This window comes from Callithrix jacchus, chromosome 19 (assembly GCF_049354715.1).
Source record: "Callithrix jacchus isolate 240 chromosome 19, calJac240_pri, whole genome shotgun sequence".
NCBI lineage: Eukaryota > Metazoa > Chordata > Mammalia > Primates > Cebidae > Callithrix > Callithrix jacchus.
Window position 1 is genome coordinate 33,339,890 of NC_133520.1, and position 24,880 is coordinate 33,364,769.

Sequence of the window (24,880 nt, forward strand, 5' to 3'; positions counted from 1 at the left end):
TTAGGCCAGGTGCAGTGGCTAACACCTGTAATCCCAGCACTTTGGGAGGCCCGAAGTGGGAGGATTGCTTGAGCCCAGGAGTTTGAAACCAGCCTCAGCAACACAGGGAGACCCTGCCTCTACGAAAAAATAGAAAAAAATTAGCCAGCTATGGTGGCATGCACCTGTGGTCCTAGTATGCAGGAGGCTGAGGTGGGAGGATCTCTTAAGTCTGCAAAATTGAGACTGTAGTGAGCCGTGATCTCATCACTGCACTCCATCCTGAGTGACAGAACCCCATCTCAAGAAAAAAACAAAACAAAAAACAACGCTCTTTGATTAGATTTCAATTTTCAAAAAAACATTTAATGAAACGTTCAGCTCTCAAGTAGGAACTTTGTCTCCTATTATCTCCCTTAAATAAAAGGAATACTGGGTTTAGGATGGCCATGTTTTTAGCAACCCAGATTCACAATCAAGGGATTCCAGCCAAACTTTACTCCTCTCTTTTCCCATTCTCTTTGCTTATGAATATTTTGTCTTCCTTCTTGCTTTAAGTAGTGAGGTATAAAAAGCTTGAGCTAAGTCCTTGAGAGGGGTGTAGGATGTACCTATGATTATCTGTTGGAGCTCTTTCACTGGGGGATTTGGGAATGGTAGATGGATGGGGATGGGGTGGAGGAAAGTCACTGATTTGTTGCCTCATCCCATCCAGAGTCTTTTTATTTGTTTTTTGAGATGATGGTCTCACTCTATTGCCCAGGCTAGTCAGTCTCAAACTGCTGGTCTCAAGCGATCCTCCTGCCTCCACCTTCCAAAGTGCTGGGATTGCAGGCAAGAGCTACTGCACCAAGCCCCAACTGGTCTGGAGGCTCCTGTTGCTCCAGCCAGGCCAGGCACTTTGAGCTGCTCTCTTCAGAAGCTCTCAGGGGCCACTGGGCTGTATCGTCTGTGTTTGCGGAGCCAGGATTTGTAGCAGCTCCCTCTCATGGGCTTCCTACACACTCTGGGGCGTATTTTCTACAGCTGGAAGAGGGTCATCAGACTAGATGAGGACAGAGTCTGCGGTTCACTCTTCCCCCAGTTGCTCCATGATCATTAGAGACCTGGTTGTTCCAAACTCAAAGAAAAGGGAAAAGAGCTGAACCCAGAAGCTGGGGCTGCGGCTGGTAAGAAATGCTGGCAGACAGCAGAAGAGGTGTGAATAGGGGGAGGTCAGCCAGAGGAACACAGAGAGCTAGAGCTAAGAAGCAAGTCCAATAGCAGAATAGCCTTTGTCTTGACATCTCTCTGGATCGGAATGAGTGAGCCCCACACCACAGGTTCTTGGGGTAGGCAGCACAGTGCAGTTGAAGAAGCACTCAACTTGGGGATTTTCGACCTGCATTTCAGTGCTGGGGCTGCCCCTTAAGAACTCTATCAAGTGACTTTCTGAGTCTCAGTTTCCTCTTCAGTACTTTTAGCACAGGCTTTGGATTCAGATAGACTCTGCTCCTGGCATCTGCATGACCTTGGACAAGTTACTTAACCTAAGAATCTCAGTTGCCTCATCTGTAAAATGAACAGTAACACCTTAGAGTTGTTGCTAGGAGTAAATAAGATAATTGATGGGAAGTAGATTCTGTTGGTAACATGGGATTGCAGAGTAACAGTGAGTTTGCAGCCAGGTGACATGGGTTTGAGCTGACTGCCCGCAGCTGAATGTATAACCTCTCTGAGAACCAATTCCTTCTGTGTAAGAAGGGGTCACAATGCCTTCTTCGCAGGGTCATTGTGGGGCTCTGGTGAGATAAGATGTAGGAAAGCATTCTGTTCAGCTCTGTACAAATGTGAAGAATTATTTTTGTTCTTCAGCTTGCTCTCTAACAAAGGCTGAATAAGTACTGAATTGGCCAAAAAAGGGAGGGCAAAAGAAGGAATGTGAATCTCAGGGGGAGTAGCAAAAACTCTGGAATAATCCCCACACTGTGTTTCCAACACTTTCCATGAAGCTGGAGCTCCGGGGAATACCACACCTCCAGGGAGGGAGGTGAAAGACTGAGGGTTGAGGACAAAATGGGCTAGGAGGAGAGGAAAAGGGCCCACTGCTGTCAAAGCCCGGGAGGACATGGAAGATCCTTGTCTGGTGAGGAAAAGAAGAGGGTGTCTCTCAAGTCCCAGCTCCCCTTGTGTTTCCTCCGCGAGCCAGACTCTCTTGTGATCCACAAAGCACAGCTCCCAGCTTTGAGCCAAGAAATGCTGCCTTCCAATGCCCCCCACCTGGCAGCTACTGAGCAGATTCAAATATGCACAGAGTTGGAGCCTAGAGAAAAAAGACAGGAATTCTGCCGTCCCCAGTGGAGGCTAGTTTGTGCCTCCTCATACCCCACCAGACAGGGCAGAGCCTTTCAAGCCAGCCTCCCCCTCCTCTTCCACCCTAATGCCCTCCACTTTCCCTTGATCTGTCTGAACCAGGACATGATGCCAGGGCCACGGCCCTGCTGGTCCTGAGCCCCACCGAGAGCCCTTCCCTTGGGAGCTCAGCCCATGGGATGTGCCAGGGAAATGTTTCCACAGATTAGTGCCTCCTGGGGTGAGACAGTAGCAGCAGGTGGCAGGAACAGGGCAGGGAAGGAACAAAGCCCAGGGAGCCCTTGGGAGGAGCCCAAGGACACACAGGCTTTCTTTTCCAGTCTCTGGCCTCCAGAACCAGGAGGTTTGGGGTTCCTCCAAAGCCCCCGCCTCAGTTCCACCCCTCAGTGATCAGCTGGTGAGGCATAGATCACTTTATTTGACCAACTGTGGTGACAATCATGGTAGTATCACAGTTTGGGTAAGCCCAGCTCCAGAAGTAGAATAAATTGAAGAGTAGGGGGAGAGATGCAGGGGAGAGAGGAGAGATGAAGAGACAGCTCACGAGTCCAAGAAGAGAGGCGAATACAAGGGGAAAGAAAGTTCTAGCAAGAAATATATAAGCCCTGGAGAAAGCATCCCAGCAAGAGTGCCCTAAATTAAAGACTCCGATCAGGCAACACCTGGTTAGATTTTTTCAAATCTACATTTGTTAAGTCAAGCCTGGAGGGTGAAGCAGTGAAACAACCAGTGTAAGACAGATAATAGACAAGAGGGCAGCAAATGCCAGTGGATCAAGGGATGCAGGTGTCGGGATAAAGGGAGAAGCCAGATTTCTGCTGACTTTACCTTACCCTTGGCCTTGTTCTTGGGTGAGTTTAAGAGTGAGCAAGACAGATGAGCAATGTTGTATAATGTGATTTTGATCAAAAGTTTCATCAACACTGGGTTTACCCCCTTGGGTTAGTCCCGGCCCAGGGTTTAGCATGCCTATCCCAGTGGGCCCCTTGACCTCACAGTTTGTGCTGGTGAGAAACTGGCTCCTTATCTGTGTCAGCATTCTGGATCAACTCAAAGAAGAATTTCACTTGGTTCTCATAGGCTTGGACTGAGATTTTCTCGTTGATTCCATGGATGCTGAGGAAAGTAAGGTACATTTGGGGAAGGAAGGAAGGGCCAAGTGCCACAGCACGAGTGTTATTGCAAAGCACTTTCCTTACTTCCCTCGCCAACCCGGAAACTACTGGCCCTCCAGGGCTAGGAAACAGGCAAGGGAGGGGCCATCTGAGGTTTCATATGACATGCTGGTCATTTCTCAGGGATCCATCCATGGTTGTGACAAAGAACAAAGAATAAACTCCTGGGGAGTCCAAAATCATCTCCTGCTCTGAAATCCATTCAATCATTTGTCCTCCAGGAGAATTATCTTATTTTCTTGAGACAGGTTCTCACTTTGTAGCCCAGGCTAGAGTGCAGTGGTGTAGTCACAGCTCACTGCAGCCTTGCAGTGGGAGCTGACAGACTTGTGCTCTTCTCTTAAGATATTTATGGGAGGTTGATTTGAGCTAGCACAGAAGCGAGAAAAGACTGACAGGGTGTACAGCCGCCGTGACTGGGCACACCAGAGGGGTTCTTCTCCCTTGGTTATTTCCAGGATCTCAGGCCTGAGGCCTACTTTGCACAGGAACTGGATGCAAGGTACTACAACTCCTTTATCAGGAGGAGAGGCTCTTGCTCCAAGCTTACCATACAGCATATGCTCTTTCAGGCAGGGATGCCACCGCCCGGGTCTTTGGTTCTTGTCCTGGTCTGGCTGTTTTCCCATGGACTGTTTCTGTTCTGTGACTGCTCTAGGCATTCCTCCTACTATAAACTACTATATGGTTATATGGAAGGATTATATAAATCAGCACTAAATGTGTCAGTACAGCTCCGACTACAATAACTGTATGATTATATAGAAAGATTATATGGAACTAAGTATGATTATATATATATATATACACACACATACATATATGTTAGATATAAGTAAGCAGTGAGTTATACTTCAGGCACTAATTGTGCCTGGGGTCTGCACAGCTATCCTTCCTCCGTGCCCATGGGGGGTGTTACCCATACAGCCTCAACCTTCTGGTTCAAGTGCTCCTCCCCGCTCAGCTCCTGAGTAGCTAGGACCACAGGTGTCTGGCTAATTTTTTTTTATTTCTGAATTTTTTTCTTGAAGAGATGGAGTCTCATTATGTTGCCCAGGCTGGTCTCAAACGTCTAAGCTCAAGCGATCCTCTTGCCTCGGCCTTCCAAAGTATTGGGATTATATGTGTGAGTTACCACACTTGGCCAAGAACTGTCTTTCCAATTCTCTTTCTCTTAGGACAGAGTGCCTAGCTAGACTTATCTCTAAGCAAGTTCCCTACTCTCCCACTTTCTAGGGTTAAGAGAGGGTAGGGAAGGTAACTGTCCAGGGTACCTACCCATTTTTCTGTTGCACCTGGGGAACTTTACTATCAGACCTCACATCCACCAACCTGCCTCCCCGCAGTGGAACAGAGCCAAACAAAATAAACAAGGACCAAACTATACATGTAATCTCAAAGACGAAAGGAAACACAGGATACCTACTTACCTCCCAGTTAAAAACAAAATCCTGAAAGCTGTTCTTAAGATCCTATTCAAATAGTTTTGCTGTGTCTACAGAACACTTAGGATGGGGAAATCAGGTCTGGATGTGGTAAGCAGCAGAGAGGCAAATGGAAATCATCCTCCCACGCCCCAGGATTAAAACTTTGCTGAAGAACCCACAAAAATAGTAATTCACACAGAGCAGTTAAAATTGGTGGTCACGTTTTGGATTTCCACAGTGCTTTCTTCTGAGAAGTCAAAGCACACACCCACCTTTGACCTCATGTAAGTGAAGAAGATGGGGTCCAGAGCATAAGCCCTCTCCCAAAGAGAGGAAGAGCTCGGATTAGCACCCAAGGGTGCCAATTCCACCAGGTTCTCCCCAATCACCCAATTATCTCCTTCTTTGTAAAAGAGGGGCCAATTTCCATAAATTCTAGGGGGTGGCAAGACTCTGGCAATGAGGATGGTAGATGAGTTAGGTTTTAACTGTCTCCATTTCGCTTTGCCAAATCCCGGCTTTACCCTGATCCTGTGAACTGTCAGGAGCATGGGGTGGGAAAGGGACATGTCAAGTGTATTTCTCTTTTCCCATGTGCTGCTCAAACCTGTTCCACTCACCTTCTGAAGCCTTCAGGCTGTAGGTGGATGGCACTGAACCTGTAGATGCCAGTGGTGAGGTTTGTAAAGTGTCGGCTGTCTGTGTTGCCGATACAGGTACCTAGAGAGGGAGGATCAACAGGAAAGGGGCTTTACATGAGCAACCAAACCAAGCAAGTGGCAGCTTGGTGGCCTGGCTGGAAAATTAGGACTACTAGATCTTTACAGAGCAAGGTTCGGGCTCTCTTGAAAGCCTATAACTATCCTTACGAAAAGCACCATTTATTTCAGCTAGGAACATGGATTCTCCAAGGGTGTTGGTGAGCCATCCCTTGGATGGACCATTCAAAGGATGGCTTACCAATGCCCTTGGAAGTGTCCTCTCCCCATGGCGAGCAGGGAGGCCAATATGTTCATTTCATACCCAAGGCCATGACCATTTGCTATTTAAGAAACCAGAATCTAGATAGCACTTCTTTATTACTTGACCTTTATTCTGTATCACTCTAAATAAATACCCTCGGGAGAACTTTACTGTCATAAAATGCAATCCTCTTGAATTGGAAAACAAATTCCTGTTATTCTCATTCTCTGAAGGGTGACTCTGTCTTCCTAGAGTCAAACCTAAGGTCTGGAAAGTGCCAGGACACTCTTCTGAGGTGGTAGCAGGTCACCTAGCAGGGGCTGGGACTTGTGCCCATAGCTGTGTTCTTTGGGAAAAGACACCTGGAGCATCAGTTCAAGTGTGTGGGTTATTTGAGATGGTGATTTGTGTTTTGTCCCATTTTCCACTCCTGGTTTCAAATGGACACCAGGCCCTTCACAGTTCCTTGCTTTGTGGTTGATTTCTGCCTATCTTTTTTCTGTTAAAGCCTGGCCAGTTGGTGGATTACAGGAAGTGCTCCAGAAGAGAGAGAGAGTAGAGTAGGTAGCCTTTGAGGGCCAAGAGAGGAGAATCTGGGACTGTGAGGGCTGGGTTCCTGGATGTTTGGAGGAATCTCTGATTAAACCAAGAGAAGAGAAAACTAGACACAGGCCTTAATATTAGAGCATTAATAATTAAGCAATATAATTATTATCGAGCAATATCTTAATATTAGAGCAACAATCATTTACCAGAGATTCTCAAACTGTGGTCAGTCATCACCTTGTGTTAGAATCACCTGAGAGTATTTGTGAAAAAGGCAAATTACAGGGTCCCTTGCAGATTTGGTTAATCCAAATCTTTGCTGTGGGTCCAGGTAATCTGTATTTTAATAGTTCCCTGGAGGCTTCTTAGATTGGAGAATAACTGTGTGCAAAGCATAGATTTGGATGGTGTGCTAGAAGGCTGTGGAAGGGGTACAGAGGGGTGGTGCTGGGATTGGTCTCATCTGTGAGGCATAAATTAGGTTAAGGCAAAGGGTATGGGCTGGGAGGCTTTTCTGAGCTGAGGATTCTGAGCTCTGCTGCTGAGTTGTTATCCTAGAATGGATCACAACCAGACAATGGGAAGATCTGGGCCCCTTCTGCGGCCCCTAGAGAGGAGGCAGCAGTCTAAGCCAATCCTCCCCTCTATGCCAGAGTGGCTGGCCTAGGTTAGGCAAGGACCGAGGCTTGACTGACCTAATTTATTGTTTCTGCTCCTTTCCTGTTTTCGTTCTCACTTCCACTCTGAGGGGAAAATACAGTTCCAGTCCCATCAGGAGGGGAAGCAGCCAGCTGTTTCCAGGCTGAACATCTGGGGTGGGGGTGGGGAAGTAGACACTGGATAGGAAACAGTTCCAGCCCCCTCCTCCCTCCACCCATAGCTGATGAAGTCATTACCTGGGGTGATAGTATTGACTTCCGGGAAGACAGACTGTATGGTCTGGCGGAGCAGCTGGTAGCCCAAGGCCTTGTCATCATAAGGGCTGATGGGGAGGGGGTCAAAGGTACTCAACACATGGAACTGGACTCTGTCATTAGCCACAGTCTTCTTGGTGAGTTCTGGGACCTCCAGGGTAGAAACAAAGGGGGTTCGATTCTCATTGATTTGCTATACAAGTACAATATTAACTTAAATATCCTGAGTTCTCTCCAGCAAGGCAGAGCCCGGGGGTTTATAGAGAGGACTCATTGTTTTAAGCACTGGGACTTCAATTTCAGCTGACTGGCTATAGGTGATGTAAGAGCTGGGCAATCTACAGCTTGATAGATTTAGGTAAAATGCACTGGGAGACTTGTCTTACAGTCATGAATCAGGTGGGGAATTGGAAAATCAGGATGTTGTGCATGTTTCCCCTTGGATGGTGAGCCACAGGCTGGATGAGTGTTGAAGAGACAGCCGAATGTCAATCATCCCGAGGCTGGGGGATAGATGTGATGACCTGATTTCAGCATCAGAGTCTCAGACAGATGATAAAAGGGTCACACACTTTTCTTTCCTTTCTCTGGGCATTCCGGCTTCCTGTTTGTAACCAGCCGTACCGGAGCCAGGAAGATGAGCTCAACACATACAAAAAGTCAGAAGTTGTGATACTGGCATTCAAGTTTTCTCTCTTTGCCTCCTTTCCTCAGGAAGGCACCTGAGGAAACTTCTAGAAAATTCAGTCTGAAATGACTAGAGTGAATCCAGAAAAATTCCTGGCCCCAGTCAGGAAGTAGACCAGACCCTGAGGATTAGGTCACATACAGCCATGTAGGGATGGACCAGGAGACTGGCTTAGAGGGATCTCCCCTTCTCCAAAGCCCCAGCACTAGTCCCAACCCATTTGTTCAGTAGTTACTTTAAAACTGCCTCTGTTCTAGAAAAATGTTGTCCCATAGCTGCAGATCACCTGAATGAGGGACATTATCTTAAGAGTAACTTTTTTTTTTTGAGACAGGATCTTACTCTGTTGCTCAGACTGGAGTGTAATGGCGTGATCTCAGCTCACTGCAACCTCCACCTCCCAGGTTCAAGTGATTCTCCTGCCTCAGCCTCCTGAGTAGCTGGGATTACAGGCATGTGCCACCATGCCTGGCTAATTTTTGTATTTTTAGTAAAGACAGGGTTTCACCATGCTGGTCAGGCTGGTCTCAAACTCCTGACCTCAAGTGATCTGCCTGCCTTGGCTTTCCAAAGTTTTGGGATTCCAGGCATAAGCCATCATGCCTGGCCAAGAATGCCTTTTTTTTTTTTTTTTTTTTCTGGAGACAGAGTCTCGCTCTGTAGCCCAGGTTGGAGTGCAATGGTGCCATCTCGGCTCATTGTAATCTCTGCCTCCTGGGTTTAAGCAATTCTCCTGCCTCAGCCTCCCAAGTAGCCGGGATTATAAGCATGTGTCACCATGTGTAGCTAATTTTTGTATTTTTAGTAGAGACAGGGTTTTGTCATGTTAGTCAGGCTGGTCTTGAAACTCCTGACCTCAGGTGATCCGCCAGCATCAGTCTCACAAAATGCTAGGATTACAGGCATGAGTCACCATGCCCGGCCCCAAGGGTACCTCTTATATGCCAGAGGAATGTTAGGAGCTGAGTCTGGAGAGGAAGTGAAGGTTCCCACTTCTGGGTTAGAAACCATGATTTGAATCAAAACAAATACCCTGCTGTTGAATGGGCGAAGGGGTTCATCAAAGTATATTCTCATTTCTCAGAGCATGTTTTCCCTCTAGCACTTACAATACAAATATTCTAATACAAGAATTAACGCACAGTCTTGACATATTCTCAGCCCATTGGCAAGTTTCTGAAGTCAGCCTCCATGAGGTGGGTTGCGACAGTGCCCACTACCCCAAATTCCTTAGAGGTTCTGTCCTTAGAAATTGAAGAAGGCATGCAGATGGGAGCCCTGCAGTAAGAGGCTGCAAGAGCTCAGGTTTCCCACTAGCTGCGAGGCCAGGCCCTGACTCAAGGGCACGGACTGTGTCTATCTCATTTCCGCATTTCCAGTAGCAAGCACGTAAAAGGCATGCAATAAATCTTGGATAAATAAAATTCAAAAGATGTGAACCAATAAAAATAAGAATAGGCGTTGCTTTGCTTAACAACCACCGTGGGTTATATAGTTAGTATCGTCAGGTTGGGTTTCTGTCTGACTTCACAGGAACAATGCTTTACTGCTTCCTAAGTACATACAGCTTGAGGTGGTGTGGACTAGAACGTGAGAGGAGGTGTTCATCTGAGATGGACTCCTTAGTGGTATGAATGTTTAGCTTGAGTTTCAAGGAAGGATATGAAACTGACGAAGAAGAGGCAACAGATTATTGGAGCAAGGAGAGGAGCAGGCACAAAAATTGAGATGTGACAACCAACTTTGTGCCTCGGACAGTCACTCACCATTGTGTGACTTTGGACAAGCTCTTAACTTCTCTGTGCCTCAGGCTGCCCATCTGTTAATATGTAGATGATGGTAGCACCTACCTCCTAAGTGGTGGTGACCTTTACTAGAGTTAACATGTGTAATGTGCTTAGGGCAGTGCCTGGCACATGGTAAGCACTCAAAAAATGTTAGCTGTTATTTGCTTGTTTAGAATAGAATTCTTGGGCAAGAATCAGAGGTACAAGAATGGGACTAGGAAGCGGGACTTGTCAATGGTGAGAGACCTCAAAGGTGACTTTAGAGCACATAGATCTCTCATTTCTCTGATCTCCTATAGTTCTTACAGTGCATTCCCACAACATTACGTTCTGTTTTATGTGTAGAGATATTTTCCTGTAAGTGAGGTATCACTGCTAAAGGCAAGGACAATGGATACTTAGAAACAGGCAAGGTCTTTAGAGTTAGCAAGTCCAGCTTCTGGCCTGCTGTAAGGCTGCTTACCAGAAAACTCACAACAGGTTGTCTTGCCATCTGCTGGAATATTTCCAGTGGCAGAAAGCTCGTCACTGCATGCTATATACCATTCGATTTTTGAGCAGTTCAGTTATAAATGCCTTCCTTATAATGAACTCAAATATGGTGTCACGTAATATCTAACCCCCTCCTTCTTTTTTGAGACAGGGACTTGCTCTGTCACCCAGGCTGGAATGCAGTGGTGTGATCATAGCTCATTGTAACTTCCAACTCCTGGAATCAAGAGATCCTCCTGGCTCAGCTTCCTGTGAGTAGCTGGGAGTATAGGAGTGTGCCTGGTGAATTTTTATTTTTATTTGTAGAGATAGGGTCTTGCTGTATTGTCCAGGCTGGTCTCGAACTCCTGGCCTCAAGCAATCCTCTGGCCTCAGGCTCCCAAAGCACTGGGATTATAGAACAAACTCCACAGGAAGTAATATAGTACTAGATGCATCACAAATGCGCAGCAGATTCTTACCTGCCAAATTAGAGGACATCGGTACTGCTCCCTACTTTGTGCTCTTACTGCCTGGATGCAATTGCCAGGTCTCTGTTCCTCCTCAGAGAGGGCTTCACCGACCATTGCATTTAAAGGAGCTCACTGCTCTACCCTACACCACAATTCCTCTGTGACACAGCATCCTATTATTTTCTTTGTGGTATTTACCACTTAAAAAAATCACCTTGCCTACTGCTGTCTCGTCACTAGACTGTAAGCACCATTAGAATGGGAATCCTGTCTGTCTTATTCGCCATTCTCACAAATGATTAGGAGAATGTCTAGTCCACAGTAGCTACCAGCAGACACTTGAATGAATAAATGAAGGAAGAAAGGAAAGAACCTTCTCTTCAACATTCTTATTGAGCCCTTTTAGTCATGAGGAGTACAATTACTGTCCAAGATAGCATATTCCAAAACTTTCCCTCAAGTGGAGACTCCATTAAACATCTCCCACTGGCCTTCTTTCTACTCCTTCAGGCCCATTCAGGACACACCTTCCTTTCGCATGGTAGCCTCTTCCATTTCTGAAGGTTCTTGTTCCTCACAGATAGGTGCTGGAGACCTACCTGCATATGAAGTTGAATATGGAGGGGGAGAACTCTGGGGTGGCCTGTGTTCCTGTGGGATCCAGCCTGAGGCTCTGTGCACAGGGTGTGCAGCAGGGAGTGTTCTGGATGCATGGAACTGGGGCCTGAGGGAGAGGAGTAACCAGGACAAATGAGTCCTACAAGCTTTTTGAATATGGAGGCTTTCCATTCCTTACAGTGGTATGTGGGCAGGATGGGCCTAGGGGTTCCAGGGGTTTCATCAGAGCGACCGGAAGGAAGGCCACTGTGGCAGGGGAATAGAGAGGAGGGAAGAGTGCCAGGACCTGGGGAGATGAAAGCCCCAGCTGGGTGGAAAACAGCCCTTGGAAAGGGCATGGAGTCAGAATGAGGCTGGAAAAAAACTGGTGGAAAGAAGCTCAGTGAGGGGAATTCAGTGATTTCCTGACCTCATGAGCCCCCAGGGAGAGCACAAAGGTTGGCACCTGATGAAAAGCGGGAGAACCCAGGGCTCACATTGGTCCTAACTCGCCCCCCTCCTAGGCCCCGTCAGTACTGGGTCGCTCTAGGCAGGATGTCAACCTGCTCCCCGCTCTGCAATGAGGAGTGTGCCTCTCACCTTGCATGAGGACAAATAAAGTTCTCCCTGGGGAGGAACTTAGGAGAAAGGACCACGGAAGTCCAAGTGCTACTGACCCTTGATGATCTGTACCACAGAACTGCCCCTAACCATATTCTGGAAGGTCTTACTCATCTGACAGTCACTGGGTTGCCTTTTGGATCTTTTTTTTTTTTTTGAAGCATCAGGTTTACCTTTTTAATTCCATTTAGCCCAGCCTGATGTTTAAATAAGCTGACATTTACTGTGGATGTCAGACATTCGGTGTAACTTCTACTCACCCTTCGGCTTCACCTCTAATTTTTGTAATCATGACCTAGGGTTGTAGCTAAAAGCACAAACTCTGGAACTAGACTGCTAGATGTGTAATCTTGTTATATTATCTAACAAGCACCAGGTTCCTCTTCATCATAGCACTCATCGTGATTTGCAATGATACATTCATTTTTAAATTGATGCTTGTAGCAGACCATTGCAAGGCTCTGGCCTCCACTTCTCCCCTCCTAACTCTCTACACATCCTTCCCATGGGTTTTTATCGACTCTAGAGGTTCCCATTATGTTAATGACACTCCAGCTTGTATCTCTAGTTCATCTCTCTCTCCAGACCTGAGGTACTTGTAATTGCCTATTTCATATAAGCTTCTCACACTTCTAAACTATTATATTTCTTTTTGAACTTGTTATTTCTGAATTCCCAATCTTAGTCAAAGGCATTAACTACTTGGTCAACTACCCAGGCTAAAAACCTTGGAGCCACCCTGCTTTTCTCTCACTCCACAACCACAGACACACCACATCCTACTGAGCCCACCTCTCTCCCAGCTCTGGTGGGAGAAGACCTCTTCTCCACCCCATGCCAATGGCCTCAGTTCAGACCTTCATACGCACTCCCTAAGAGGTTGCACTAGCTTCCCGTCTCCTCCTCGAGCACCCCCCCTGCATTGCTGCCAGCATTAACTCTCTAAAAGCAAATCTCAGGATTTGTTTGAAAACCTCTGAAAGTTCTCACCTGTCACAGTTTTCACAGATTAGGGCCCAAACTCCTCAGCATGGCATACAAGGCCTAAATCCCTAAACTACAACTCCATTTCCCATCAATTTTCATCTCCTATTACCTTTCCCCAGTGTATCCTACTCCTTAGTCACAATGAATGTCTTACTTCTAGCTAAGTTCTGTTTGTCCTCTAAGGCCCAGTTCAAAACTGTAGTAGTCAGAAAAGACTTTTTTTTTTTTTTTTTGAGATGAAGTCACCCTCTGTTGCGCAGGCTGGAGTTCAATGGTGTGATCTCGGCTCACTGCAACCTCCACCTCCTGGGTTCGAGCAACTCTCCTGTCTCAGCCTCTCGAGTAGCTGAGATTACAGGCGCGTGCCACCACGCCTGGCTAATTTTTTGTATTTTTAGTAGAGACAGGATTTCACCACATTCACCAGGGTGGTCTCGAACTCCTGAGCTCAGGCAATCCGCCTGCCTCAGCCTCCCAAGTGCTGGGATTACAGGCGAGAGTCACCACGCCCAGTCACAGAAAAGACTTTTTTGACCCTAAGAGGTAGCATGAATTTCTTTTTTTGCAGTGATCCTATGGCAATTTGTTCACCACTAACTTTTATAATCATAGTCTAGGGTTGCGGCTAAAAGCACAAACTCTGGAGCTAGACTGCTAGATGTATAATCTTGGGTATGCTATTTGATTGCTCTGGTGCTCTGTACCTCAATTTTCACCAGTTAAATGCAGATTTAGGGTGGGTGGTTGTGAAGATTAAAACCCGTGTACCTTAGAAAGGTGCCAAATACATAGCAAGCCTACTACATATACATAATGTTACATATATAATGTCTTACTACAGATACTGCTATCATTATTCATACTCATTTTCCACTTCAGACCCCACATTCTCCCAGATCAGAGATCTCCAGTCCTAGTGAAGTACCCGTGTCTTTGAAAAATGTTGTTTGAACAAATAGGACGCTGGACCAGCCCTAGGACTGCAGCTAAACCTGGGCCTTGAGGGCTGCAACTCTCTGATGCTGAAAGAGTTGTCTGGAACATATGGTACGTACCCCTTGGACTGTCTGTGCAGGGTGAAGCCGGAAGTTGATTGTGGCCTGTGGTGGGGGATGACATTCACCTGGAGAGAGAACCATAAAACCCTGGCTTGAAGCAACCTCAAATCTGCATCTGATCCCTGATCAGGAAATGCTAATTTCCTCAGCTCAGGCAGAGCTGGCTGATTTGACTTAAGGACTCAAGGCTTAGCTTTTCTAGTCTGCCTCTTGTCTTCTCTCAGCTAAGTGGCATGTGGTTATATTCAGAGCTGAAGGGGTGTCTGTACCTTAAGAGAGACCTTCGTGCTTCTTGGTCCTGGAGGGGGTCACAGAGAAGTTCAGAGCGAGACTGCTTTCTCTGATCACCCAGATATCTCTGCTTTGGCCCCATGCTGTGCCGTTAGAAGCCTTCTGTGTGCACTTTATTTCCCAGCACACCCAGGACATTTCTGCAGCTGTTAATGTTAGTGCTTACTGAAGATGGGGCAGCCAGAGGCTCTGTTGGCCCTCATGTGGTAGCATGGAGCTCACATCAGGTTTGATCCTTGACGGGGATGAGAAGAACATATACTTCTCACATGCTCCTGGTCACATAGGAAGAAAAGAGTGACAGAAAAGTAACCTTCAGAGCAGGGAAAGGATCCTAGCTCTGGCCAGCAGTCTGCCTGTTCTCACCTATTCCCAGCCAGTGGCTGGGGATCTGGCTTGTTCTGTAGGGCTGTTAGTGTGTTTCTGAGACCCTAGGACCTTAGAGAGCTTGTTCCCACTTATCCTTGAGGCTGCTGAGCAATTGTTCTAACCAATCAGATAAGCCCAACCAGGCAGTAATTGCCTCCCCATTCCTGACTCTCTAGCAGGGATTGGTGATTTCCCAGGTCCAGTTGTAAAATCTCACCTTTTTGCCTGACCAGGAGGAATCCAACTAATTGGAGAACAGAATTAGGCTATTACCTTGGAGGTCAGGAGACTCCCTAAGTGCATAGCTTTCTTTGAACTTGTACGGTGCAAAAAAGCTCTAGGTCAGAGACAGGAGAACTGGGCTGTTGCAAATTAGCTGTTGAAACTTCTTTGTGCCTCTGTTTTCTCAACTGGTCATTGGGGCAACACTCATAGGGCTCTTAGAAGGCTCAAATGGAGTCACAAAGTATCCTGGGGGAATGAAAATGCCATTCAAATGTAAGGACACAGTGCTATTATTCTGATGAACACTGCAGCTGACACGTTGGACACTCTGGTAAATTATGCCAGGAATTAACTCAGAGGCATCATTCACTTATATACCAGATTACCAGAGCACTTCAAGATCACAGTGTACTCTAGGTGAATGGTGCCCCCTGGAGTTGTGCTGGTGGTACTGGCAATTACAGGAATGGTCTAACTCCCTTCAAGATTTCAGAAAGGCCCATGTCACCGCGTGGCTAGGCTTGGATGCAGCTGACACACAGAGAAGGAGGGAGGAACCAGTAGATAGAGCCACTGTCTACTAGATAGAACCAGGGATGTTACCTTGACCCCTGTATTGAACATGGCGAGTGCCGTGGTAGTCCCGACCATTGCATTGGTTATGTAATTTCTCTCCAAATACCTAAAACAAAAGGACCAAGGTCAGATGTTAGAAAGAACCAATGGGGTGAAGGAAAGAGCGGAAACATTACCCACTTTCCTGAACTTTGGAGATCTTTAAGACTGAGAGACATCTTAGAGATGTCTTAAATATACACACTTAGAGTCGCAGTGTCTGGTGACTGAGGGATGATTAGTAGGCCCAGTTAAGCCAAAGAGAGGGGACTGGGGGGTGGGTAGGTTTGAGGTAAGGGATGTGAAGGAAGGAAAGATAATACTTTACCTGCTTACAAGCCACAGGTTGCTCAGGATTATATTGGCTGGGAAGGGAAGCTGGGAAAGAACAAGGTCAGCAGGATGTCAGAGGGGTCAGCACCAGAGGTCACCTCTACTTTAGCCTGAGTCCCTGAGACCTGGATCTCTCTCTACTTCAGAACTGCCTCAGGGGCCCTTAGGGATCAGGAGTGTTTCTAAGTTCAGTTCGCTCAATCCCTGCTAGAGGGTCAGGATTGGGGAGGCAATTACTGCCTGGCTAAGCTTATCTGATTGGTTAGAACAATTGCTCAGCAGCCTCAGGGACAAGTGGGAACCAGCTCCCAAAGGGTGTATCAGGTCTTAGGGTCTCAGAAACAACTAACAGCCCTAGAGAACAAGCCAGATCTCTCTGTCGGCTCAGCTACTGGCTGGGAATAGGTGAGACTAGGCAGAGCACTGGCCAGCACTGGGGTCCTTTTCTTACTCTGAGGGTTACTTTTCTGTCACTCTTGTTCCTAGCTGACCATGAGTATGTAATACTTCCTCCCATACCTCATGTGCCAGTTGCTCCAATGTCGCGGTCAATGTCCAGCTTCCAAACATGTTAGGCAGTGGTGTCTGCTCCAGTCTGGAAGACAAACAGAGTCCTCAAGACTTAGTGAACCCCAGCCAAAGATCAGTGGTCTGAAGAGGAGAAGGAGGGAGACAGAAGGAAGTTTCAACACTGCTGGTCAAGTGGTCTCCCATTCACTTGCCTGCCACCTCCACCAACTCAACATTCCGAAGATCTCAAAACACCAGCAGGAGCTTTCCCTGTCTACTAAGTCCGCATTAGGGTCCCTCTTTCCTTCCTCTGCTGCTCTCCAGAATCTTGTGTGTCCACTCTCGTAGCACATCCCATACTATGGCAGAGTTGTCAGTCTCCTGACAATTTGAATGAATATAGCACTCCTTCCCACTTTGCTAAGAAAAACCAGCCAGGGGTGAACTCTGCTGTTACTGATCCTGCTGTCCTCACGCATAGCCAGGAGCTCTTGTTTATTTTTGTCCTTCTGCCAGGAAGGGTAGGGAACATCAACAGCTCTACCAGTCATTGCCAACTTCTGATTTCTTTCTTTCTTTTTCTTAAGACAGAATCTTGCTCTATTGCCCAGGCTGGAGTGCAGTGGCACTATCTTGGCTCACTGCAACCTCTGCCTCCCAGGTTCAAGCAATTCTTCTGCCTCAGCCTCCTGACTAGCTGGGACTACAGGCAAGTGCCACCATGCTTGGCTAATTTTTCTATTTTTTTTTTTTTGAGATGGAGTTTTGCTCTTGTTGCCCAGGCTGGAGTGCAATGACACAATCTGGGCTCACTGCAACCTCCACCTCCAGGGTTCAAGCTATTCTCCTTTCTCAGCCTCCTGAGTAGCTGGGATTACAGGCATATGCCACCATGCCCGGCTAATTTTGTATTTTTAGTAGAGACATAGAGATGGGTTTTCACTATGTTGGCCAGGCTGGTCTCAAACTCCTGACCTCAGGTGATCCACCCGCCTCGGCCTCCCAAAGTGCTGGGATTACAGGCGTGAGCCACTGTGCCTGGCGCCAACTTGTGATTTGTAAATGTTTGGACTTTGGACTGCTCCGGTTGCCTGACCTAGCTTCTGCCTGTTGGTCCTTGCTTTCCATATGGATATACTGATAGATCCTCTTCGGACTCCAGCCCTTGCAAGCTACTGGTGGCTCTGTCTCTCCTGTGGCCTCCCCCATCACCCACATCCACCTTGGAAGGAATTTTACTGCATTTGAGATGACCGACCGCAGCCTGGTATCTGTGAGCCATGCTGAGATAACTCTTTGTTTATACCTCTTGTGTTAATCTCCTGCATCTTTAACCTGCCTTTAAAGGTTTCCCCTTCCATTCTTCCTCTAGTGTTTTTTAAAGCATAGTTTCCCAAACCAACTTTAGGTGCAGGAAGCTTAGTGTCCTCAGATTTAAAGTGGGAAAGTTCCAGGACTTCCACAGGAAGTCTGGCACAGGAGGAGGGCCAGGACTTGCTTACTGGCTGACAGCAGCTGCGAGGATGCCAATGCTCGTCTCCTTTGGAGGAGCTGAAGAGTGGCCTGGAGTCATGTTTATTGCAGCACGAGATTCATGGAACCCTTCTCTGAGTTTGCAATCCTGTAGAAGAGGATCAGAAACCACCCTCCTGACTTCTGGCATCTCTGAATTCTCCCATAGGCCCACAGGTCCATTGATGCAATAGTCTAGTGGGCAAGGAGGTAGCTTCATGCTGCTTTAAAATTTTTATGCTGGAGGAAGAACAGAGGGGAAGCCTAGGAGAAGTTAAAGATCCGGGCAATTAACGCGAGAGGTGTAAACAAAGAGCTGTCTCAGCATGGCTCACAGATACCAGGCTGGGGTCATCTCACATGGGGAGAGAATTCCTTTCAAGGTCAGGGATGGGGTACTTTACTCACATGGCGAAGGGATTCTCGAGGTCGGGAATGAAACCATCAAAGGTGAAGCTCCCCTCATCCACAATGAAGGCTAGCTGGACGCCCCTTGACTGTAGCAGGGCTATCTTCTGAGCCCCAACCTCTGATGGCGCAGACATTGAACCCAGAGCTGCAGTCCTTCTCAGCCAGAGACAGACCTCCAGACATAGCTAATGGGGACCCATTCAGCCTAGTTAGAGGCTTCAGAAACTTTCTACCAGTCTCCTTCCTGGGGGGCAGGGGGGGCAGGGTCCTAGGCAATCCTGCCTCACAGAATTCTGGAATGTCAGAGCTGGAAGAGCCCACCCTCCCTTATATCACAAATGAAAGAACTTGAGCCAAAAGAGTGAGCTGACTTGCCCAGGGTCTGAGTAAGTAGCATCATTGGAAATAAACGTAGTCATTTGCTCTCCCTGGTCAGTTCTTTATCCATCACACCTATGTTTCTCAGGGTAGAGGTGATGGACCGCTGCCTGCCTCAGTTATTATGAAGATATTATGAAAGAGTTTATTGGTAATCCAGATGCATGGCACAGGGCCCAGGAATTTGAATTTTGGTCAAGGTCCTTAGATAGTCCTGGCATGCAGACACACAGAGAAGTTGGCAAACTGCCATGTTACAGAGACCCTGCAGTTGTGGGCAAACTGGACTAGGGTTAAGCACCCACTCACCTCTCTCCAACAGAGGACAGAGATAAGTATAGGGTAAGGAGACTCCACCTCCTCATCATGGTCTGGGGAAATGAAGAAAGATCTTTGAGGGATGTAATTCCTGATCAGCAGGAGCTCCAAGGCCTGCAGGAATGCCTGGGGTTCAGAAGTACAATGGAAGAGCAGAAAGACATTATTTAGGTGGGAGTACCAGGATATCAGTGACATTTAGTTGCCTACATCAGGGCTGGTGGGATGAGGATCTGATAGATTCTCTTGAAGGAGAACAGACTCAAATGGTACAAGAGGCCTAATGTGGAGAAACAGAACCCTTATTGCAGGGAGAAGAGCATACACACACCAGTGTCAGAACTGAAAGGGTCCCTGGGGACCATCTACTCCAATCCCTATTTATAGTTGAGAAATCAAGGCCCAGAGAAGGGAAGTGACAAATTGATGGCTGGAACCCAGGTCTCCTGCAGCCAAGGTTCTTTCTACCATTATCTCCCACCTCCCAGGGTCAGCCAAGCACCCCCATCCTGAATTGATCTTTATGGCCCTAAGGCAGAGGGAACGTTGCTTCTCAGACCATCACAGAGTTCTTGTCATCCAGTGTGCCCCAACCGTCAATGAAGCCATCATGCTCCAACCCAGAGTACGGGGGCACCTCCCAGCCTTCTGCAGGGGCGGGAACCACATCAAAGTGAGCCAGCAGCAGGCAGGGCTGTAAGCTGGGGGCTGAGCCTTGGACAGTGAACAGGTGGCTATACTCTCCCATGACTTCATGCTGGATAAAGCTGGTGCTGAGCACTGTAGGAAAGACTAGAGGCAAAAAGGGCAGGGAGAGAAAACCAGGATTAACAGTTTCCTTAGGTTTTCCTACCATGTTGTGCTTCCTGTACCCCCCCCCCCGCTGCCTTTTTTTAAAACATTCATCCTTCTTTAGGAAGCCTTCTAAGACAAAGCTAGTCTGATTCCTGATCTACCTGGACAATCTTTGAAATTTGTCTTCCCTATATTTCAATGTGCTATTAGTACGTAATAACACACAAATCAAGTCTCACCATTAAGGCCAGGCATGGTGGCTCATGCCTGCAATCCCAGCACTTTGGGAGGCTGAGATGGGTGGATCACCTGAGGTCAGGAGTTCGAGATCGACCTGGCCAACATAGCGAAACCCCATCTGTACTAAAAATATAAAAATTAGCCAGGTGTGGTGGCACAAGCCTGTAATCCCAGCTACTCGGGAGGCTGAGACAGGAGAATTGCTTGAACCCGGGAGGCAGAGGTTGCAGTGTGCCTAGATTGTACTATTGCACTCCAGCCTGGGCGACAAGAATGAAACTCCATCTCAAAATAAAATAAAAAAAAGACTCACTATTAAGATGGTCAATATCTCAAGCTCAGGCTTGGTCTGACCGATAACATGCTATCGCGAGAACGTGTTAAAGAGCTATGAAGATGAGGTATGCATTAAATTTTAACTAGAGTAGGCTTCATTAACCAAATTATATTAAATTATTATGTTAAATTAGTAGGCCCTGTTAACCAAATTATATTTAAATATTATATTTTAAAATTCAGAGACATTTTTCTTTTTAAAAAATAATACATCTAGTGTATATGCTATGTGAACATAAAGATTATTCTTTTTAACACAAGGTCATACTTCTGTGTGCAGGTGTAGATGCTCCTAGGGTCAATTATTCAAGTGACTTTAGCTGCACAGGAGAAATACATTTTATCTCTATCTACCTTTGTTGGAAGAATTCACATATACTTCTGCGGTTACCCAAAAACTGAAGAAGAATATGGTTTTATCTTGTTACCTAGCTTATCTACTTTACTGTCACTAGACATTTATTTTATTTTATTTTATTTTTTTTTTTAGGTAGAGTCTATCTCTGTCACCAGGCTGGAGTGCAGTGGCGTGATCTCAGCTCACTGCAACCTCCACCACCTGGGTTCACGTGATTCTCCTGCCTTAGCCTCCCAAGTAGCTGAGACTACAGGTGTGCACCACCATGCCCAGTTAATTTTTGTATTTTTAGTAGAGATGGTGTTTTATCATGTTGGCCAGGAGATCTTGATCTCTGGACCATGTGATCTCCCTGCTTTGGCCTCAAAGTGCTGAGATTACAGGCATGAGCCGCCGCGCCCAGCGTATTTTCCTATATTTATCTCCTATTTAATAAACACTTCCAGCCTTTTCAGGCTGGCCTTAGCTTGGCTACTGGGCACTAATCCCTGAGCCATTCATTTTTGTTTTTGCCTTCCTTTCTCTTTTTTCAGAGACAGGGACTTGCTCTCTCACTTATGCTCGAGCACTTATGAACTACATTCATAGTTCCCTGTAGCCTTGAACTCCTGGACTCAAGCGATTCTCCCACCTCAGCCTCCTGTAACTAGGACTACAGGTGCTTGCCACCATGCATGGCTAATCCCAGAGACATTTGTCCTAGGGTGTTAGAGAGGGGGTTACTTGCTGCTCCTAGGCCTGCTTCTCCCACCTCCGATAACTTTGGAGGGGCTGTTTTTAATTAGATTTAGGAATGTAATCTCATTACTTTTTATGAGATTTTAATAAGGGGAGGGAGGAGTTCCAAGAATCCTTTATTCCTCTGATCCATCCTTCTATAGCTCTGTACTCTGTGGGTGGTGGGGATGAGGGAAAGGGACAGATGTTATAGCTCAAAGTTGTTGACTGCCTAGAGGCCTAGAAACGTGTTAGTAACGAATCTGGAGTAGGCCCGAGTAGGTGGAATGTATACCTACAGGTGTGGGGGTGTGTGTAAGGAGGTAGGTGTGGGGGTTTGTGTAAGGAGGTAGGGGTGGGAGGAACATGGAGCATAGGTCTGGGCAGCTGCACAGGTAGAAGGAAACCCTAGTTCTACCTTTTGATGAGTTAATATTTATTGAATGACACATATGTAGGGAAAAGATTGAGAGAGTTTATACTCTAACGCAATGGCTGGATGAGCTCTCGATCTTTGCCCTATATATGTGGCTTAGTTTTTTCCAAGAGCAAATCTACAGTCTGTATGCTGCCCATGGAAATTAGACTAATCTCTGAGAAGTCACAAAATAAACTTCTTTATTACTTTGTAAAAGAACTGTATCGCTATTGCTATTTCTACCACCCACCCCTTGCTCCCGATTTGCAGCTGACCTTTACAAATGTATTCTCCAAACTCAGCCGGGGCCGTAGTATTGGACTCCTCAGGGCCAAAAGACACTGTTGGAATCTGGATGGCACCTGTCAGAATCAAATTATTAGAGACGAAAGATTAAAAATAAATTAGGCCGGGCGTGGTGGCTCAAGCCTGTAATCCCAGCACTTTGGGAGGCCGAGGCGGGTGGATCACAAGGTCAACAGATCGAGACCATCCTGGTCAACATGGTGAAACCCCGTCTCTATTAAAAATGCAAAAAATTAGCTGGGCATGGTGGCGCGTGCCTGTAATCCCAGCTACTCAGGAGGATGAGGCAGGAGAATTGCCTGAACCCAGGGGGCGGAGGTTGCGGGGGGCGGAGGTTGCGGGGGGCGGAGGTTGCGGGGGGCGGAGGTTGCGGGGGGCGGAGGTTGCGGTGAGCCGAGATCGCGCCATTGCACTCCAGCCTGGGTAACAAGAGCGAAACTCCGTCTCAAAAATAAATAAATAAATAAATAAATAAATAAATAAATAATAAATTAATCATTGTTTTTCTACAGTCCTCTGTGCATGAAAATTTCTTTTGTATTCATTATCGTATTGCAGAGGGCAAAACACTAATGTGAGGTAGGCACTATTTTTTCTAATTCAAAGGTGAAGGAAAAAGCTTAGAGAGGTTAGGTGAGCTGCCCAAGCAACACGTAGACTAGAGATTTAAACCCATGTCTTCTGGGTTTGATTAGGCTGATGTGGTTCTTAAAGGCAAATACGGTCTAAGTTAGGGGAGAAATGGATTTTTGGACCCTGGTCTTGAGGGGAAGGTACTATAAATTTCTTCCTAAGGCCTCACTCTACCTCTGAAATCACCACTTCTGATGAATCCAAGCTTCATCATTCTCAAGGCACCCACTGTCCTGGGTCCCTACATCAATGAGGCTTGTGTGTTTTTGTGTGTAAAGGCTTATTCCTCATGCAGAGTCTCACTAATCTCTCAACCAAGGCTAGCTTTTTGGGCATATAATGCCTGGGAAGGGGTGGATTTAAAGAGTCAAGTGCCCCCAGACAACTTCCTCAGTCCTAAAACGATCTCATCCTCCCTACTCAGTTGTCTCAAATCCTGAACCTTTGCTAGGCTCATCCCTTTGAGTCTTTCAGGCTTTAAAGAGTTCCATGATCAAAGACAAACAGCACTGGGCAGGTATGAGAATATTGAATTAGAGCACTCTCCAAGAAGAACACAGTGAGAACAAATTCACCTGAGGCAGCTTGACATCCAGGAAGGGTCTCTGAAAGACAAACTCCCTCAGTTTTGCTGAGGATCAACCCTGCAACAGCACAGCCCACCAGATAGATGGGAAAGATGAGGTTCAGAAAGATTCAAGTGCCCACTCAAGGGCAGACCCAGGATCTGAGCTCAGGTGTTCTGTTCCTTGCTCAGAGTTCTAAGCTGTGTTGCTACGAGGTCCCTATTCTAGGTTCTTAACATAACTTTTGTTCTCTTCTGTGCAGAGACTTCGAGTGGCTGCCTTTTAGAGGACTATTTATACTATGCTTTGGGAAAGCCCTACTCTGCCTCCCAGGCCTGTCACTCTAGCATATGCACAATCTATAACCAACCATTGACGTTAGCTTTTGGTCCCAGCATCTGCCTATATTTATGCAGGCGGTTTCTCTTAATCCCTTACTTAATGAAACGCAAATGACTGGAGCTAAGCTGAATGGTAAAGAAGGACTTCATCCCATAGGATCTAGCACTCAACAGAAACTTTCCTGGAAAACGCCGATTCAGAAGGGGAATGAGTTTTTGGTCAGGATTAGAGGTCTGAGGGAGACATGTTCTTCAATTATGATTGAGAATTAGGAAGATTCCCACACCCCAGAAACACTCCATTCCCTTTCTCTAGTGCCATCTGATCCCAGCGAGTCCAACAGGCACTAGATGTTGTCACCCAGTGCTCGTTCTTTGCTGTGGGCCCTGGGGAAGATCATTTAGCTGACCTAGGCCTCAATTTCTCGCCTCTGTAGATAAGACTAAGATCATTTAATCTTATTTTACCATACTGCAGTAATTTAACAGGCATGCAAATTTCACTAGTTAAAAGTGCTGTACAAATGAAAGCTGGTGTAATACTCCAGGCAAGCAGGGGAGAGAGGGGACGGTGGTCACGCTAAGAGGGGTGAAGCTGGAGCTTCCAGGTTAGGCAGGGTACACCAGAGTTTCAGGCCAGGTATGGGGAAGTGTGGCGTCCCCAAGCCGGGGCACAGTTGCTGGGAAGGGTGTTGGGGCCGGGCTGGGGTATGTGGCAGGGCTCCAGCTTCAGTAGCGGAACCTTTGAGGTGGAAGCGGGGAGTCACGGGTTGACCTGGGGAGGGAGAGACGCACATCTGAGCATAGGTGGGCCAAAGGGAGCCGGGTTCACCTTTCAGTGTCTCTTTCATCGCGACGCGCTCCTCTTTGCTGAACTGAGAAGGGATTCGCGACGCCCTCTGATGCTCCTGGTTCCTCAGGCCCATCGATCTGCAGTCGGTGGCGAAAAGTAGGAGCAGCACAGCCGCCAGGGCCAGCACGCAAACACACCGCTGAGCCATGCTTCTCTCGAGCTCCTGCTGCCAGGCTGCCGCTGGAGTTCTGACCTAAACCCCCCGACTTGCCCTTTTGGCCCCTGCTCTGCTCTAATTCCCTCTAGCAGTCATCCTTGGATCTGGCCAATGATCGCTTCGCTGGGACTGCGGAACAACCAATAGACGGAATGGCCCC

The 24,880-nt window shown here is 47.0% G+C and overlaps 1 protein-coding gene across 1 annotated transcript; it reads right to left on the reverse strand.

Annotated features, from left to right (window-relative positions):
* Positions 1–323: 323 nt before the first annotated feature.
* On the reverse strand, positions 324–24,837 carry PM20D1 (peptidase M20 domain containing 1). Its single transcript, XM_035281279.3, is given in 15 exon segments — positions 324–3,447; positions 5,554–5,653; positions 7,339–7,507; positions 14,036–14,088; positions 14,091–14,103; positions 15,527–15,605; positions 15,867–15,916; positions 16,391–16,466; positions 17,884–17,959; positions 17,962–18,002; positions 18,302–18,420; positions 19,040–19,126; positions 19,560–19,792; positions 22,140–22,226; positions 24,543–24,837. Coding segments are annotated over 15 exon segments (1,476 nt in total). The 5' UTR covers positions 24,712–24,837; the 3' UTR covers positions 324–3,323.
* Positions 24,838–24,880: the final 43 nt, after the last annotated feature.